Source organism: Mesoplodon densirostris, chromosome 11, assembly GCF_025265405.1.
Source record: "Mesoplodon densirostris isolate mMesDen1 chromosome 11, mMesDen1 primary haplotype, whole genome shotgun sequence".
Lineage (NCBI taxonomy): Eukaryota > Metazoa > Chordata > Mammalia > Artiodactyla > Ziphiidae > Mesoplodon > Mesoplodon densirostris.
Window position 1 is genome coordinate 79,869,248 of NC_082671.1, and position 15,895 is coordinate 79,885,142.

Here is a 15,895-nt window from a genome sequence, read left to right on the forward strand (position 1 = left end):
ACTATTGAAGCCCGCACGCCTAGAGCCTGTGCTCCACAATGAGAAGCCACCTCAATGAGAAGCCCGTGCACCACAATGAAGAGTAGCCCCCACTCTCTGCAACTAGAGAAAGCCCACGCCCAGCAACGAAGACCCAACGCAGCCAAAAATAAATAATAAATAAATAAATGTAACTGGCATAAACCCCATTATTTGAGCTCTCTTAATTGCTTCTGTAATTTCTTTTTGTTTCTTCCACAAAGACCTATTATGTCCCTTCCATAAATTCATCTAATAAACGGAGAAATAAACTGAGAAAAAAGCTGTACATTCTTTTAATCTACCCATGTTCCACCAAGACACATTTTCTATGAGGCTCCTTATAAGGATTTTCCATTGGAATGGGTAGGTCCTCATTCCTGGTTATTTACGTCATTTTAAATGTACAAATTAGTTCATTCCTCTTAAATAAAAGGCACAATAACAATTATTGTTTCCTCCCTGTAGCCTGTAAGAATGTACTCCTAAAAAAAAAAAAAAAGAGTGTACTCCTTAAGTATCACTGAGAAAAGACCACGCAATTTGGTAAACATCTTGTCAAGGCAGGAAAAACAAACAATGAGAATGTAAGCAATAAATGAATGTAAGGCAACAGAAAATAGTTACAATCGCTAAAAGAAACCATGCCTAAGCAGGAAACAACCAAAGGTGGGCTTGGGATACTTTCTTGTACCATAAAAGAGGTAAGTGCTCAAAATTCTAATGGGGCATGTAAAAAAGATACAGAAGCCAGATTGAAGGGGACCCCTACATTTTAACATCAAAGATTAATGACTAATTGATTTTAAAGCTCTGAATAAATAAAAATCCATGAGTCCATAGTAATGTAAACACACATAAAAAGAGAAACATAAACAGAAAAAAACCATCTAATTTTCTTCCTATAAGTAACTATTACACTAACTCCTAAACTGGTAATTAAAGAGAAAGAATTAAGTAGTGACCCTGCCATTTTTAGGGAACTGTACTTCATCCCAGTTAATAAGATAAAGCTCTTCTTTACTGAGAAATGGCATCAAATTAGTGTAAAGACATGATAGAGGTGGAAAGTAACCATTCTGCAAACTCCAAAGAAATAACTGATTCAGACAATGATCATCAGTGCATGCTCAAAACCATTCAGTGAAAGGTTGTCGGGAAACAAGATATTTACAGAGTCAAAGTATCACTAGATCTTTTTTGACAGCAAAAGAAAAACTACATCTTCATATTGGAAAGACCTCACAAATTCAGGACAACTTCAGTTTGTGTCTCCTAGTGTGATACAAAGTGAAATACTCAGCATCAGTTATGAAGTGTTTCATAGATTACATTGCTCAGTCTAAGCAAGCTTTTAGATGTTTCCAGTTTATTGGAAATAGAGGAACAAGTTAAATAATACCAGTAGGAACTCAACAGATAAATAACAAGAGAAGAAAAAACCTGAGGAGGATTCTAAAAGACTCTAAAGAGACATAAAACCCATTACAGGGACAAATGGAAAACTTTGAATAGGGAAAATAGTAAATGAATGATATTAGGGAATACTTCAGTTTTCTTATATATGATAATGGTATTGTGGTTTTGTCCTTATTTTCAGGAAGTGATATGCTGAAGAATTTTAGGGATTAAGTGTCATGACGTCAGCAATTTAACTTTCAAATAGGACAGAAAAAATATTAGATGCACATATAAACTACATTATTAAGTCTAAGAAGTAGGTATACAAGTATTTGAGAGTAATGATCAAATATATTTTTAAAAGTGCGATCTGGAGAATTCCCTGGCAGTCCAGTGGTTAGGACTCCACGCTTTCACTGCCAAGGGCTGGGGTTCAATCCCTGGTTGAGGAACTAAGATCCCAAAAGCCACGCTGTGAGGCCTATAGAGCATGGTAGTTATGGGAGAATCTGCCATAGCAATGTTTCCAGAAAATGAAGAAAGTGATTCATCAAATGCATGAACTAATTGGAGCATTTAACTTGGAAGTAGGCATGTTCTAGACGTTTTACATAACATAGTTCTATTTTTTTTTAATTTAATTTTATTTTTTTATACAGCAGCTTCCTATTAGTCACCCATTTTATACACATTAGTGTATACATGTCAATCCCAATCGCCCAATTCAACACACCACCACCCCACTTCCCCCCTTGGTGTCCATACGTTTGTTCTATACATCTGTCTCTCAATTTCTCTCCTGCAAACCAGTTCATCTGTACCATTTTTCTAGGTTCCACATACATGTGTTAATATACGATTTTTGTTTTTCTCTTTCTGACTTACTTCACTCTGTATGACAGTCTCTAGATCCATCCACATCTCAACAAATGACCCAATTTCATTCCATTGTATGGCTGAGTCATATTCCATTGTATATATGTACCACATCTTCTTTATCCATTCGTCTGTTGATAGGCATTTAGGTTGCTTCCATGACCTGGCTATTGTAAATAGTGCTGCAATGAACACTGAGGTGCATGTGTCTTTTTGAATTATTGTTTTCTCTGGGTATATGCCCAGTAGTGGGAATGCTGGATCATATGGTAATTCTATTTTTAGTTTTTTAAGGAACCTCCATACTGTTCTCCATAGTGGCTGTATCAATTTACATTCCCAGCAACAGTGCAAGAGGGTTCCCTTTTCTCCACATCCTCTCCAGCATTTGTTGTTTGTAGATTTTCGGATGATGCCCATTCTCACTGGTGTGAGGTGATGCCTCATTGTAGTTTTGATTTGCATTGCTCTAATAATTAGTGATGTTGAGCAGCTTTTCATGTGCTTCTTGGCCATCTGTAAGTCTTCTTTAGAGAAACATCTATTTAGGTCTTCTGCCCATTTTTGGATTGGGTTGTTTATTTCTTTAATATTGAGCTGCATGAGCTGTTTATATATTTTAGAGATTAATCCTTTGTCCATTGATTCGTTTGCAAATATGTTCTCCCATTTTGAGGGTTGTCTTTTTGTCTTGTTTATGGTTTCCTTTGCTGTGCAAAAGCTTTGAAGTTTCATTAGGACCCATTTGTTTATTTTTGTGTTTATTTCCATTACTCCAGGAGGTGGATCAAAAAAGATCTTGCTGTGATTTATGTCAAACAGTGTTCTTCCTATGTTTTCCTGTAAGAGTTTTATAGTGTCCGGTCTTACATTTAGGTCTCTAATCCATTTTGAGTTTATTTCTGTGTATGGTGTTAGGGAGTGTTCTAATTTCATTCTTTTACATGTAGCTGTCCAGTTTTCCCAGCACCACTTATTGAAGAGACTGTCTTTTCTCCATTGTATATCCTTGCCTCCTTTGTCATAGATCAGTTGACCATAGGTGTGTCGGGTTATCTCTGGGCTTTCTATCCTGTTCCATTGATCTATGTTTCTGTTTTTGTGCCAGTACCATACTGTCTTGATTACTGTAGCTTCATAGTATAGTCTGAAGTCAGGGAGTCTGATTTCTCCAGCTCTGGTTTTTTCCCTCAAGACTGCTTTGGCTATTCGGGGTCTTTTGTGTCTCCATAAAAATTTTAAGATTTTTTCTTCTAGTTCCGTAAAAAATGCCATTGGTCATTTGATAGGGATTGCATTGAATCTGTAGATTGCTTTGGGTAGTATAGTCATTTTCACAATATTGATTCTTCTAATCCAAGAACATGGTATATCTCTCCATCTGTTGGCATCATCTTTAATTTCTTTCATCAGTGTCTTATAGTTTTCTGCATACGGTCTTATGTCTCCCTAGGTAGGATTAATCCTAGGTATTTTATTCTTTTTGTTGCAATGGTAAATGGGAGTGTTTCCTTAATTTCTCTTTCAGATTTTTCATCATTAATGTATAGGAATGCAAGAGATTTCTGTGCATTAATTTTGTATCCTGCAACTTTACCAAATTCATTAATTAGCTCTAGCAGTTTTCTGGTGGCAATTTTAGGATTCTCTATGTATAGTATCATGTCATCTGTAAACAGTGACAGTTTTACTTCTTCTTTTCCAATTTGTATTCCTTTTGTTTCTTTTTCTTCTCTGATTGCCGTGGCTAGGGCTTCCAAAACTATGTTGAATAATAGTGGTGAGAGTAAGCAACCTTGTCTTGTTCCTGGTCTTAGAGGAAATGCTTTCAGTTTTTCACTATTGAGAATGATGTTTGCTGTGGGTTTGTCATATATGGCCTTTATTATGTTGAGGTAGGTTCCCTCTATGCCCACTTTCTGGAGAGTTTTTATCATAAATGGGTGTTGAATTTTGTTAAAAGCTTTTTCTGCATCTACTGAGATGATCATATGGTTTTTATTCTTCAATTTGTTAATATGGTATATCACACTGACTGATTTGCGTATATTGAAGAATCCTTGCATCCTGGGGTAAATCTCACTTGATCATGGCGTATGATCGTTTTAACGTGTTGTTGGATTCTGTTTGCTAGTATTTTGTTGAGGATTTATGCATCTATATTCATCAGTGATATTGGTCTGTAATTTTCTTTCTTTGTAGTATCGTTCCCTGATTTTGGTATCAGAGTGATGGTGGCCTCATAGAATGAGTTTGGGAGTACTTAATCCGCAATTTTTTGGAAGAATTTGAGAAGGATGGGTGTTAGCTCTTCTCTAAATGTTTCATAGAATTCACCCATGAAGACATCTGGTCCTGGACTTTTGTTTTTTGGAAGATTTTTAATCACAGTTTTAATTTCATTACTTGTGGTTAATCTGTTCATATTTTCTATTCTTCCTGGTTCAGTCTTGGGAGGTTATACCTTTCTAAGAATGTGTCCATTTCTTCCAGGTTGTCCGTTTTATTGGCACAGAGTTGCTTGTAGTAGTCTCTCGGGATGCTTTGTATTGCTGCAGTGTCTGTTGTAACTTCTCCTTTTTCATTTCTTATTTTATTGATTTGAGGCCTCTCCCTCTTTTTCTTGATAAGTCTGGCTAAATGTTTATCAATTTTGTTTATCTTCCAAAAAGAACCAGCTTTTAGTATTATTGATCTCTGCTATTGTTTTCTTTGTTTCTGTATCATTTATTTCTGCTCGGATCTTTATGATTTCTTTCCTTCTACTAACTTTGGGTTTTGTTTGTTCTTCTTTCTCTAGTTCCTTTAGGGGTAAGGTTAGATTGTTTATTTGAGATTTTTCTTGTTTCTTGAGGTAGGCTTATATAGCTATAAACTTCCCTTTTAGAACTGCTTTTGCTGCAGCCCACAGGTTTTGGATGGTCGTGTTTTCATTGTCATTTGTCTCTAGGTATTTTTTTATTTCCTCTTTGATTTCTTCAGTGAGCACTTGGCTATTTAGTAACGTATTGTTTAGCCTCCATGTGTTTGTGTTTTTTACATTTTTTCCCCTGTAATTGATTGCTAATCTCATAGCACTGTGGTCAGCAAAGATGCCTGACATGATTTCAATTTTCTTAAATTTACTGTGGCTGGATTTGTGACCCAAGATGTGATCTATTCTGGAGAATGTTCTATGCGCACTTGAGAAGAAAGTGTAATCTGCTGTTTTTGGATGGAATGTCCTATAAATATCAATGAAATCTATCTGGTCTATTGTGTCATTTAAAGCTTGTGTTTCCATATTAATTTTCTGTTTAGATGATCTGTCCATTGGTGTAAGTGAGGTGTTAAAGACCCCCACTATTATTGTGTCACTGTCAATTTCCTCTTTTACAGCTCTTAGCAGGTGCCTTATGCATTGAGTTTCTCCAATGTTGGGTGTGTATATATTTATAATTGTTATATCTTCTTCTTGGATTGACCCCTTGATCTTTATGTAGTGTCCTTCCTTTTCTCTTGTGACATTCTTTATTTTAAAGTCTATTTTATCTGATATGAGTATTGCTACTCCAGCTTTCTTTTGATTTCCATTTGCATGGAATATCTTTTTCCATCCCCTCACTTTCAGTCTGCACATGTCCCTAGGTCTGAAGTGGGTCTCTTGTAGACAGCATATATATGGGTCTTGTTTTTGTATCCATTCAGCAAGCATGTGTCTTTTGGTTGGAGCACTTAATACATTCACGTTTAAGGTAATTATCGATATGTATGTTCCTATGACCATTTTCTTAATCATTTTGGGTTTGTTTTGTAGGTGCTTTTCTTCTCTTGTGTTTCCCACTTGGAGAAGTTCCTTTAGCATTTGTTGTAGAGCTGGTTTGGTGGTGCTGAATTCTCTTAGCTTTTGCTTGTCTGTAACGCTTTTGATTTCTCCATCAAACCTGAATGAGATCCTTGCTGGGCAGAGTAATCTTGGTTGTAGGTTCTTCCCTTTCATCACTTTAAGTATATCATTTCACTCACTTCTGGCTTGTAGAGTTTCTGCTGAGAAATCAGCTGTTAACCTTATGGGAGTTCCCTTGTATGTTATTTGCCATTTTTCCCTTGCTGTTTTCAATAATTTTTCTTTGTCTTTAACTTTTGCCAATTTGATTACTATGTGTCTTGGCGTGTTTCTCCTTGGGTTTATCCTGTATGGGACTCTCTGTGCTTCCTGGATTTGGGTGGCTATTTCCTTTCCTATGTTAGGGGAGTTTTCAACTATAATCTCTTCAAATATTTTCTTGGGTCCCTTCTTTCTCTCTTCTCCTTCTGGGACCCCTATAATGCAAATGTTGCTGCGTTTAATGTGTCCCAGAGTTCTGTTAGGCTGTCTTCATTTCTTTTCATTCTTGTTTCTTTATTCTGTTCTGCAGCAGTGAATTCCACCACTCGGTCTATCAGGTCACTTATCCGTTCTTGCCTCAGTTATTCTGCTATTGATTCTTTCTAGTGTATTTTTCTTTTTTCTTCTTCTTTTTTTTTATTAGTTTCTGCTTTATAACAAAGTGAATCAGTCATACATACACATCTGTTCCCACATCCCTTCCCTCATGCATCTCCCTCCCTCCCACCCTCCCCATCCCACCCCTCCAGGTGGTTCATTTCAATTATATTATTGTTCATCTCTGTTTGTTCTTTAATTGTTCTTGGTCTTTGTTAAACATTTTTTGCATCTTCTCGATCTTTGTCTTCATTCTTTTTCCGAGGTCCTGGATCATGTTCACTATCATTATTCTGAATTCTTTTTCTGGAAGGTTGCCTATTCCACATCATGTAGTTGTTTTTCTGGGGTTTTATCTTGTTACTTCATCTGCTAGATAGCCCTCTGCCTTTTCATCTTGTCTATCTTTCTGTGAATGTGGTTTTTGTTCCACATGCTGCAGGATTGTAGTTCTTCTTGCTTCTGCTGTTGCCCTCTGGTGGATGAGACCATCTAAGAGGCTTGTGCAAGTTTCCTGATGGGAGGGACCGGTGGTGGGTAGAGCTGGGTATTTCTCTGGTCGGCAGAGCTCAGTAAAACTTTAATCCTTTTGCCTGCTGATGGGTGGGGCTGTGTCCCCTCCCTGTTGGTTGCTTGGCCTGAGGTGACCCAACACTGGAGCCTACCCAGGCTCTTTGGTGAGGCTAATGGCTGACTCTGGGAGGGCTCACGCCAAGGAGTACTTCCGAGAACTTCTGCTACCTGTGTCCTTGTCCTCACGGTGAGACAGAGCCACCCCCCGCCTCTGCAGCAGACCCCGCAACACTAGCAGGTAGGTCTGGTTCAGGCTCTGTGGGGTCAATGCTCCCTCCCCCTGGGTCCCAATGTGCACACTACTTTGAGTGTGCCCTCCAAGAGTGGAGTCTCCGTTTCCCCCAGTCCTGTCGAAGTCCTGCAATCAAATCCCACTAGCCTTCAAAGTTTGATTCTCTAGGAATTCCTCCTCCATTTTCTGGACCCCCAGTTTCTGAAGCCTGACGTGGGGCTCAGAGCCTTCACTCCAGTGGGTGTTTTTCTGTGATATAAGTGTTCTCCAGTTTGTGGGTCACCCACCCAGCAGGTATGGGATTTGATTTTATTGTGATTGCGCCCCTCCTACCATCTCCTTGTGGCTTCTCCTTTGTCTTTGGATGTGGGGTATCTTTTGGTGAGTTCCAGTGTCTTCCTGTCGATGACTGTTCAGCAGTTAGTTGTGATTCCAGTGTTCTTGCAAGAGGGAGTGAGAGCATGTCCTTCTACTCCGCCATCTTGAACCAGTCTCACATAACATATTTTTAGATATGCTCTTTCCAGTACTCTTAACCTTTCATCTTGTCAATGGTAATTTTACTAAGAAACTTTCATAAACACAACTCCCATGGTTAGTAAGGAATTACTACATGTAATTAGGTACCTAGAATAGTGTTCAGCTGAAGGTAAATTATATTAAACCAAACCTGTACTACTTTTCTGTGGTTTGTTTGGACAGCAAGTCCTGTTATCAGAACTCATGATGCATCAGCTAGTCTACTACAAAGAGTAGAAACAGATTTTTGAAAGAGTAGAGAACAGAACATATTCTCCTAAGAATCAACAATTTAAAATGCTGTGGGACCTCCCTGGTGGCACAGAGGTTAAGAATCCACCTGCCAATGCAGGGGACATGGGTTTGAGCCCTGGTCTGGAAAGATCCCACATGCCGTGCAGCAACTAAGCCCACGCACCCCAGCTACTGAGCCTGCACTCCAGAGCCCACGTCCCACAACTACTGAACCTGTGTGCCACAACTACTGCAGCCCGTGTGCCAAGAGCCCATGCCCTGCAACAAGAGAAGCCACCACAATGAGAAGCCCACACACTGCAAGCAAGAGTAGCCCCTACTCGCCACAACTAGAGAAAGCCAGTGCGCACAGCAACAAAGACCCGACGCAGACAAAAATAAATAAATAAATAAATAAGCATATTACTAAATGAAATAAAATAAAATAAAATACTAACTGTGAAGTATACCAAATGTAAAAATTCAAAGAACTCTGGCAACCACTACCGTCAACTACTTTTCCGATACTTAGTGATACCTATTTTTGCACAGTGCCTGTTACCATGGCCCAAAACCATGAATAAACTGATTATTATCATGCTCTTGCCAGTCTCCAATGTACTACTCTTCACAAATTTTTTTTATTTAAGCAAATTAAAATCTTTTAAAAATTTTTTAAAAAATAGTAACTGTAACGTACAAATTCATAGTGATTTGAAGAGGATCATATCCTGCTTTTATTTACTCACAATTTAGCCATACCTTTTCATTATCCTGGTTGTGTTTACTCATTGGTGACATTGGTTGAGAAAAATCAGTTTCATTATCTACTGCATACTGTCTGCCAGACAGAAAATCCCGTAGTTGACTCTGTAAGAAATACAAGATGTTACTAATAAAATGCTATGCCAACTGTAAAAAATATTTCACACCTAGCTCTACTTAGTGTCTCTGATATTCCAGTGTACAGCACATTACCTGACTTTTGTTGGCAGTCCATAATATACACGGAATTAAATTTCCTAACAATCTGTTTCCAGTGGCACTTGTACTCAAAGAGTTTTACAAGTTCAGAGTTAAAAGATGACCTTGGAAATTTCATCTGAGCCTTTTATTTGTACGGAAGTCTTAGCTAATGCCCACAATAAATGCTTCATTTTGGAATATACAAAAGTAAATCTTTTTTCCTAAGCAGCAGAATATTTCAAACAAAATAAGAGTTTCCATGAAAAAATAATTTATAAAGAGATATTTGCTTTCAGCCTGACACTCTACTCAACATCTCCATATTATTTCATTTATTCTAAGGGACTGAAGATTATACAGGTATGTATAAACACAAACACACACAAAATTCCTAATAAGTAAACCTGAAGGGACAAACTGAATTAACAAAGCCCAGTGAGATATTGCAAAATTATAACTAAAGTAACTCACCAATATATACTCCTTAAAAAGAAATAGCATTTGCCACAATTCTACTGATATGATAAGCTGGTACTCATAAAGAGTTAATCAGGTGATGGAAAAAAAAACTAGAAAGCCTAGGATTTTGTTGTTTATGACATATACAATTTTTCAATCTCAAAATTCAAGATCACCAAAATAAGAATTTACTATTTAACAAATCTTGAATAATGGTAGTACTCACACTTGTGGTTCTTATGTTTTCAGAAGAGATGCTGAAAGCAAAGATTTATTTTTCCATAAACACAATATTATTTTTAGAAATGGGAGAATATTAGCTTCTAGTTAAAAAACATTTTCATGTTTAATTACATGCAAAGTACATTATTCTAGATCAGTTCAGTGGGTGTCAAAGTATGGTCCAAGTACTTCTGAGGTCCTTAAGACCCATTCAGGGGATCTGGGAAGTCCTCCTTTTCCAACTATGTATCAATGTGAATCTGAATTTTCTTGATATACTTCAATCAAACTAATTTATCAAATAGAAGCAGACATGTGAATTCAGGTATTTTCTATCACACATGATATTAAAGATACTCATAAAAATGTAAAACAATGTCACTATTCTCACAATTTTTTTATTTTTGGAAAATAAAGTTATTCTTCATAACATAATGTTATTCATATTAAAATGTAATAGGTTCAATATCAATATTTTAATAACTGATAAACATTTTAAACATTTCGCAATTTTAACTTTTAATATGGAAAATACCAATAGATATAATCCACATAAACAAAATCTCTTTCTAGTCCTAAATAATTTTTAGTGTAAAGTGGTTCCTAGACCTCAAAGTTAGACAAGAACTCTAGATAATATAGCATAAAGCTTTCTGAGGCAAGACAAAAATCACAATATATTTGCTGCGATACACTATTAATTTTACTGATTTGTACCTTTACTGATTTGACAGGTTGCTACTCACTGTATTTTTATCCTCTTATTAATTTGGAAGATGTACTGTATTTTTCCATTCCATTAATATTTGCCTTTACTCTCCCTGTACTCAAATCAGACTCATATTTCTCTATTTTTTAAAAGTGATAATGCCTGCTACTTACCCCTATCAAATTACAAAATTTAGCAGTTTTAATTCTAAACTAGTACCAGAATCTCTCTTAGTGTAAGTCTTCCATTTTAGCTCACATATTCCCAGTCCATCCTTATCATTTTAACTGCACATAGATACTCCAAGTTTTAGTGCTCACTACCATCTTTCCCTAGATAGACCGCTGCTCCAGTTCATCTGTTTAATTATTAGTCTTTGGAAAGGTAAATGCTTCATATGAGGTATGATGATGACATTCTTTAAATTTTTTCATATCCTCACAAGTCCTTCCTTAACTTGGATGATAATGATATCTTGGTTGAGGATGGAATTCTTAGGTCACTTTCAGGACACGCTATTTTAATTTTTTGTTCTTTTTAAATAACTTGTTCTTTCTGCCAGGAAATTAAGAGTTCAGGAATTTTACCAGGATATGTCTAGGTATGTGTCATTTCTCATCAATTCAGCCTGGAACTTCATAAACACTCCTTAGGAGACTCAGGAAAATATTTATTATAACAAATGTAGTTGTAACAAATATATGATTTATTTTATCATGGCCTCTTTTGCATCTGTTCTTTTTTCTCCTTCTAGAACTCTTAACGTTTATATGTTATATCCTCTAGATCTAACCTCCAAGTTTAACTTTTCCCTCTTTGTTTCTTTGTTTTTTACTCTGTGCTTTACTGATTGTACTTGACTTTCAGGATACTAATTTGAGTCTGAATTCATCTGTTACATTGGGAAATATTTTCTTTTTTTTTAATGTCTAGAAAGTCTTATGTTTAGGTATATACTTGAAGTTCCTTGAGTACTTATTATTTCGCTGGATTCAATTTGCTATCATTCCCTTCGAGCAGCTCTATTTTGTTAGGCATGTGTGTTCTTAGCTGATTCATCTTTCTGGCCACTGAGACCCCTTAGGTGACCGTTGCTTCTCTTTACTGGCTCTTTGGGGCCCAGATGACTGTTGAGGTACATTAAGTGATGACAGTTCTATGAGTAATGGAAGTTGAAATGGTCTCTACTCCTTATGGAGCAGCAGTGGAGAAATAAGCAAGCTGCCAGTCACCTGCTTAGGCTGAACAGTCTTCTTGTGGTCTCTCAAGCCTCACCAACAGTAAGACCATCCATTCAGCTACTTTGCTGCTTCTTGAGAGTAAAGGAACCCTGGCACACTCATAGAAGGCAGTTATTGACCTACCTCAGATTTCTGAGGGCTGCTAAGCTCTTCTCAGGATCTACTACTTCTGCTCCTCAGCCCAGGTCTCTGATTTTGTCCTCCAGATAATTGCTCAATTCATGAGAGCAATCTCTGTAACAATTCTCCCTACTTAGAGTCCAGTTAGCATCCAAGGACTTCTATGCTCCCAGATGCCCATGGGCCCTGCATCCATGTTCCTCAGGAGAGGAATTATAAAAGTAGGAAACAAAGGGGAAAGGGCTATCATTCAAATTATGTTCCCAGAACTTCCCTGACTTACCTTTATCTTAATTCCTCTTAATTCTTGCCTTATTTAGGCTACAATATATCAAAGACAAAAAAGCTTATTAGGATCATGATTTTCAGGACCCTGAAACTCAGAAATGTTTAGAACTTTCTGATATGTATCTTTAAAGATACTTTTAGCCTAAATTAGGGTTACATTTAGCATATTTTTGAAAAGTCGATCTAGGGATATTTTCCTGCTCACTTTTTCCTCACTGCAAATTTCCTTTGAGTAACATAAGTACCAGAGATCAAGTTGTCAGCCTTCTAAGATTTAAATGTAGAAAATTTTCTACTTCATATATTACCATCTCAGCAGTTCCCACTTCATTCCTGATGTTCTGCAAAGGAGACAGAACTTCCTCAAATGTAAAACCTTATATATCTCACACTATAAGCTGATTCACTTAAATGAAGAAACTTATTAGAGGACTTATAGGCAAAGGATAAAATGAAAACAAAGACCTCAGGCAGATTATACTCTCACTGGCTTATCAGAAACTCATGTTTATTGTTCCTACAATCTAATACTTGTGTTTGATTAACCTCTCTAAATTAACTTTGTGTAAAGTAGTTAAAAATCATCTCTACAGGTAAGCAAATAAAACATAACTAGAGAGGAATAAAACAACTGTCTTCACTCACAAGTATCCTCATCATGGTGTGGATAAGTATGTGTGGGTATGCATGTACACGTGTGTGCATGTATTTCGAGAAAGTTACAAAAAGGCAAAGGTTTCCATGATAGCCCCATGAGGCAAAGACAACAAACTGCCTGCCAGTATCCATTCTCCCCTTCTTCCTTAGTATCAGCGCTTTCTTTTTTCTTCTGGCATATTACTACCCAGAATAAAGACTATATTCTCCATCCTTGCTAGCATGTTGGTCTGTCCATATGACTAAGCTTCGGTTAATGAGATAGAAGCAAAAGAGCTACATCTCTTTCAAAGGAAAAGAGAGTGCGGTGCTCCCTTACTACTCCTGCTGCATGAAATGCTGATACAACGTCTGGAGCTCCAACAACTATCTTGGACCACAAATAATCCTGAGGGTAGAAGTCAAGAACTAAGATAGGAGAGCAGACTGACAGTAAAATCCTAGGTACTATCTGATAACCATGAACCTATCATATCAGTCCTAGATGCTAACCTTTTGACATCTTTTATAAAAGAATGAAACAAATTCCATTGTCTTAAACAACTGTTATTGTGGAGGTTTCTATTCTAAGCAGACACAACATTATTCCCAACTATCAGACAGAAATATTTATAAACTATTTTAATATCTGAGAAAATCCAGTAAACATTTTCTTCTAGTTATGGCTGCAATTATTCTTTTATTACCACTGTTTAATTACTACTTTAGTGGTACTTGGTATATGTTAAGATAAAGAAATATATTTTCAATACTTTAAAACAAACTAGATGTATTCAAATATATTCTAAAACAGTTTATCAACTATAATGTACACAAAAGCAAACTGCAAGGGATGCTACTCCATTAACTTTAAAATTTATGCTCTATAAAAAAATAAGGCAATAAATGTGTCTGCAAAAAAAAGGAAGTGTATTACCTCATGTATATTGCATCATACTATCCTCATGAAATGATACTCTATCTTAGTAAAAGCTATTATTAATCCATAGAAAGAGTCATAGCAATCATTTATACAAATATGCCAAATGAACAGATGCACATTAAACCAAGAAAATAAAATACAAAATCAATCCCTGACATAATTCAAAAAGAAATCACGCACTTGGTACTGGTTTATTAAAAATGTTTTGATCTAATAAGTAGCTGTTTTTATATTTCAACCAAATAATAACACAAATTCAACAAAATTTACCACCAAAATATTTCCCTCAAGTAATGACTAGCTTTCAAGTAGCTAAATTTTCCATTCTTAACATGATCCAAAAAGCAAAAGCATTATCATTTATAATAACTATAAATGCTGATCCATCATTTAAAGTAAAAATAAATCTAGCCAAATTTTAATTTGATTAAGATAAAATTATTTAAAAATACTTACAGGAGATATGTTGGCATAATTTTCATAATTAGAAGTCAAAACATTACATTTTTTATAAACATCGATCATATCTAACATGTTACTATTCTTTAAGAAGTCATCATAAATCTTCCTAATGTTCTCATAATGGTCAATCACTTTCATATTTTCAACTGGTAAGTTCAATTTCTCATGTAGTAAGTATTTCCAGGTCAATAAGACATCGCTGAGAGAGACTGTAAATTCTCCACTGTACTGAAAGAGATAATGCCAAAAATAAAATGATAAAGTTGGATGCTAGATATTCATTAACTTACAATTAAGATAGAAAGTACAAACTGAATTTTGTCATAGAAAAGTCTACATTGAATTCCTGTGGATTTTAAAAGAACATCAAAGTTGAGCTATGGAATAATTTTAAAACCAGATATAAAAGAAAAAGATTTTGATGATTTTTAAAAATATGAACAACTATAATAAGTTTGCACATGACAAATTTAGCAAATATAGTCATCTTGTTTCCTGAACTTCACTAAATTTCTTCTACCCAAAGTGGGGAGATGGGTGAGCAGTGAACTGAACTTAAGTGCTATTGACTGGGGAAGCATTTGATTCTGTTAATACTTAGTTCCTTTTAGTTCTTTTTGCTAATGTATTTTTAATCTCTTATTTACAACTGTCATGTCATACTGAATTCCTACATATCACATTATTCCAAGTGTTAGTCTAAATCATGAACATAAAAATTAAATTTTTAAAAATTATGTTTTATCTCATTACTATTTCAGAAGCAAAATATTGGTGCTAAAATTTGGGGTCAGAAAAGAACTTTGAATCTTCCCTGCTCATCATCATGCTAAACTATAACAAACAAGTGCTAAGAAGCCATAGTCAGGTTTCTTTCTATAAGTTGTCAGATGTTACTAATCAGACAAAATTGTTCGTTTTTTCCTCTTCTTCAATATCTACATGATAAATTATCTCAGTGGACATGTTGAAGACTTTTTTAATTGATTGCATTCTGTCCCACTTAATATCTCAGATATTAATAATGGTGCCCTCCAAAACATGCTAGACCTAATTCAGTAAAAAAATTCTAACTACTCCTTTCTGCAGCATGAGTAACAAATAATTTTAAGTATCCATATGTGGTATTGAGACACAGATTTTGTTGCCCTCTTCCATAGTTAATATGCTAGTAGTTTCTGCTAACACCAATATCTTCCCATTAATAGCATTTAAAATAATGGGTGTGTATTTAAATAGTACTAGTCATTGGAACTAAAATGTAACATCATCTTTAGCCAATGAAGAATAACAGAAAGAAATCAAACACAGCCAAATAATATATTATTTTCTACATATGTGACTCTTTCAAATCTCTATATCTTTTATAAAGATATTTTCTAACTACTATCCAAATTTAAGACAAGGTGTTCAAACTGCCTTAAAATAATTAACTCTTTACTCAACCATATGGAGGCAACTAAGGAAATTATCTTTATTGTCCTTGGAGTAGAGACCTGTTATATAAAAATTATGAAAATTAACTACATTT

At 35.6% G+C, this 15,895-nt stretch overlaps 1 protein-coding gene across 6 annotated transcripts in view; it reads right to left on the minus strand.

Moving 5' to 3' along the window:
* The window catches only part of PARPBP (PARP1 binding protein), a 79,061-nt gene that overhangs the window by 48,420 nt on the left and 14,746 nt on the right, over window positions 1-15,895 (minus strand). For 4 of the 6 annotated variants that reach the window (XM_060112109.1, XM_060112106.1, XM_060112108.1 and 1 more), the window contains 2 exons: window positions 14,359-14,592; window positions 9,081-9,188 (listed from right to left, as the gene is read on the minus strand). In XM_060112109.1, the coding sequence (XP_059968092.1) occupies window positions 9,081-9,188; window positions 14,359-14,592 (342 nt within the window). The remainder of the gene's footprint in view (window positions 1-9,080; window positions 9,189-14,358; window positions 14,593-15,895) is intronic. The other 2 variants (XM_060112110.1, XM_060112111.1) reach the window with 1 other exon arrangement.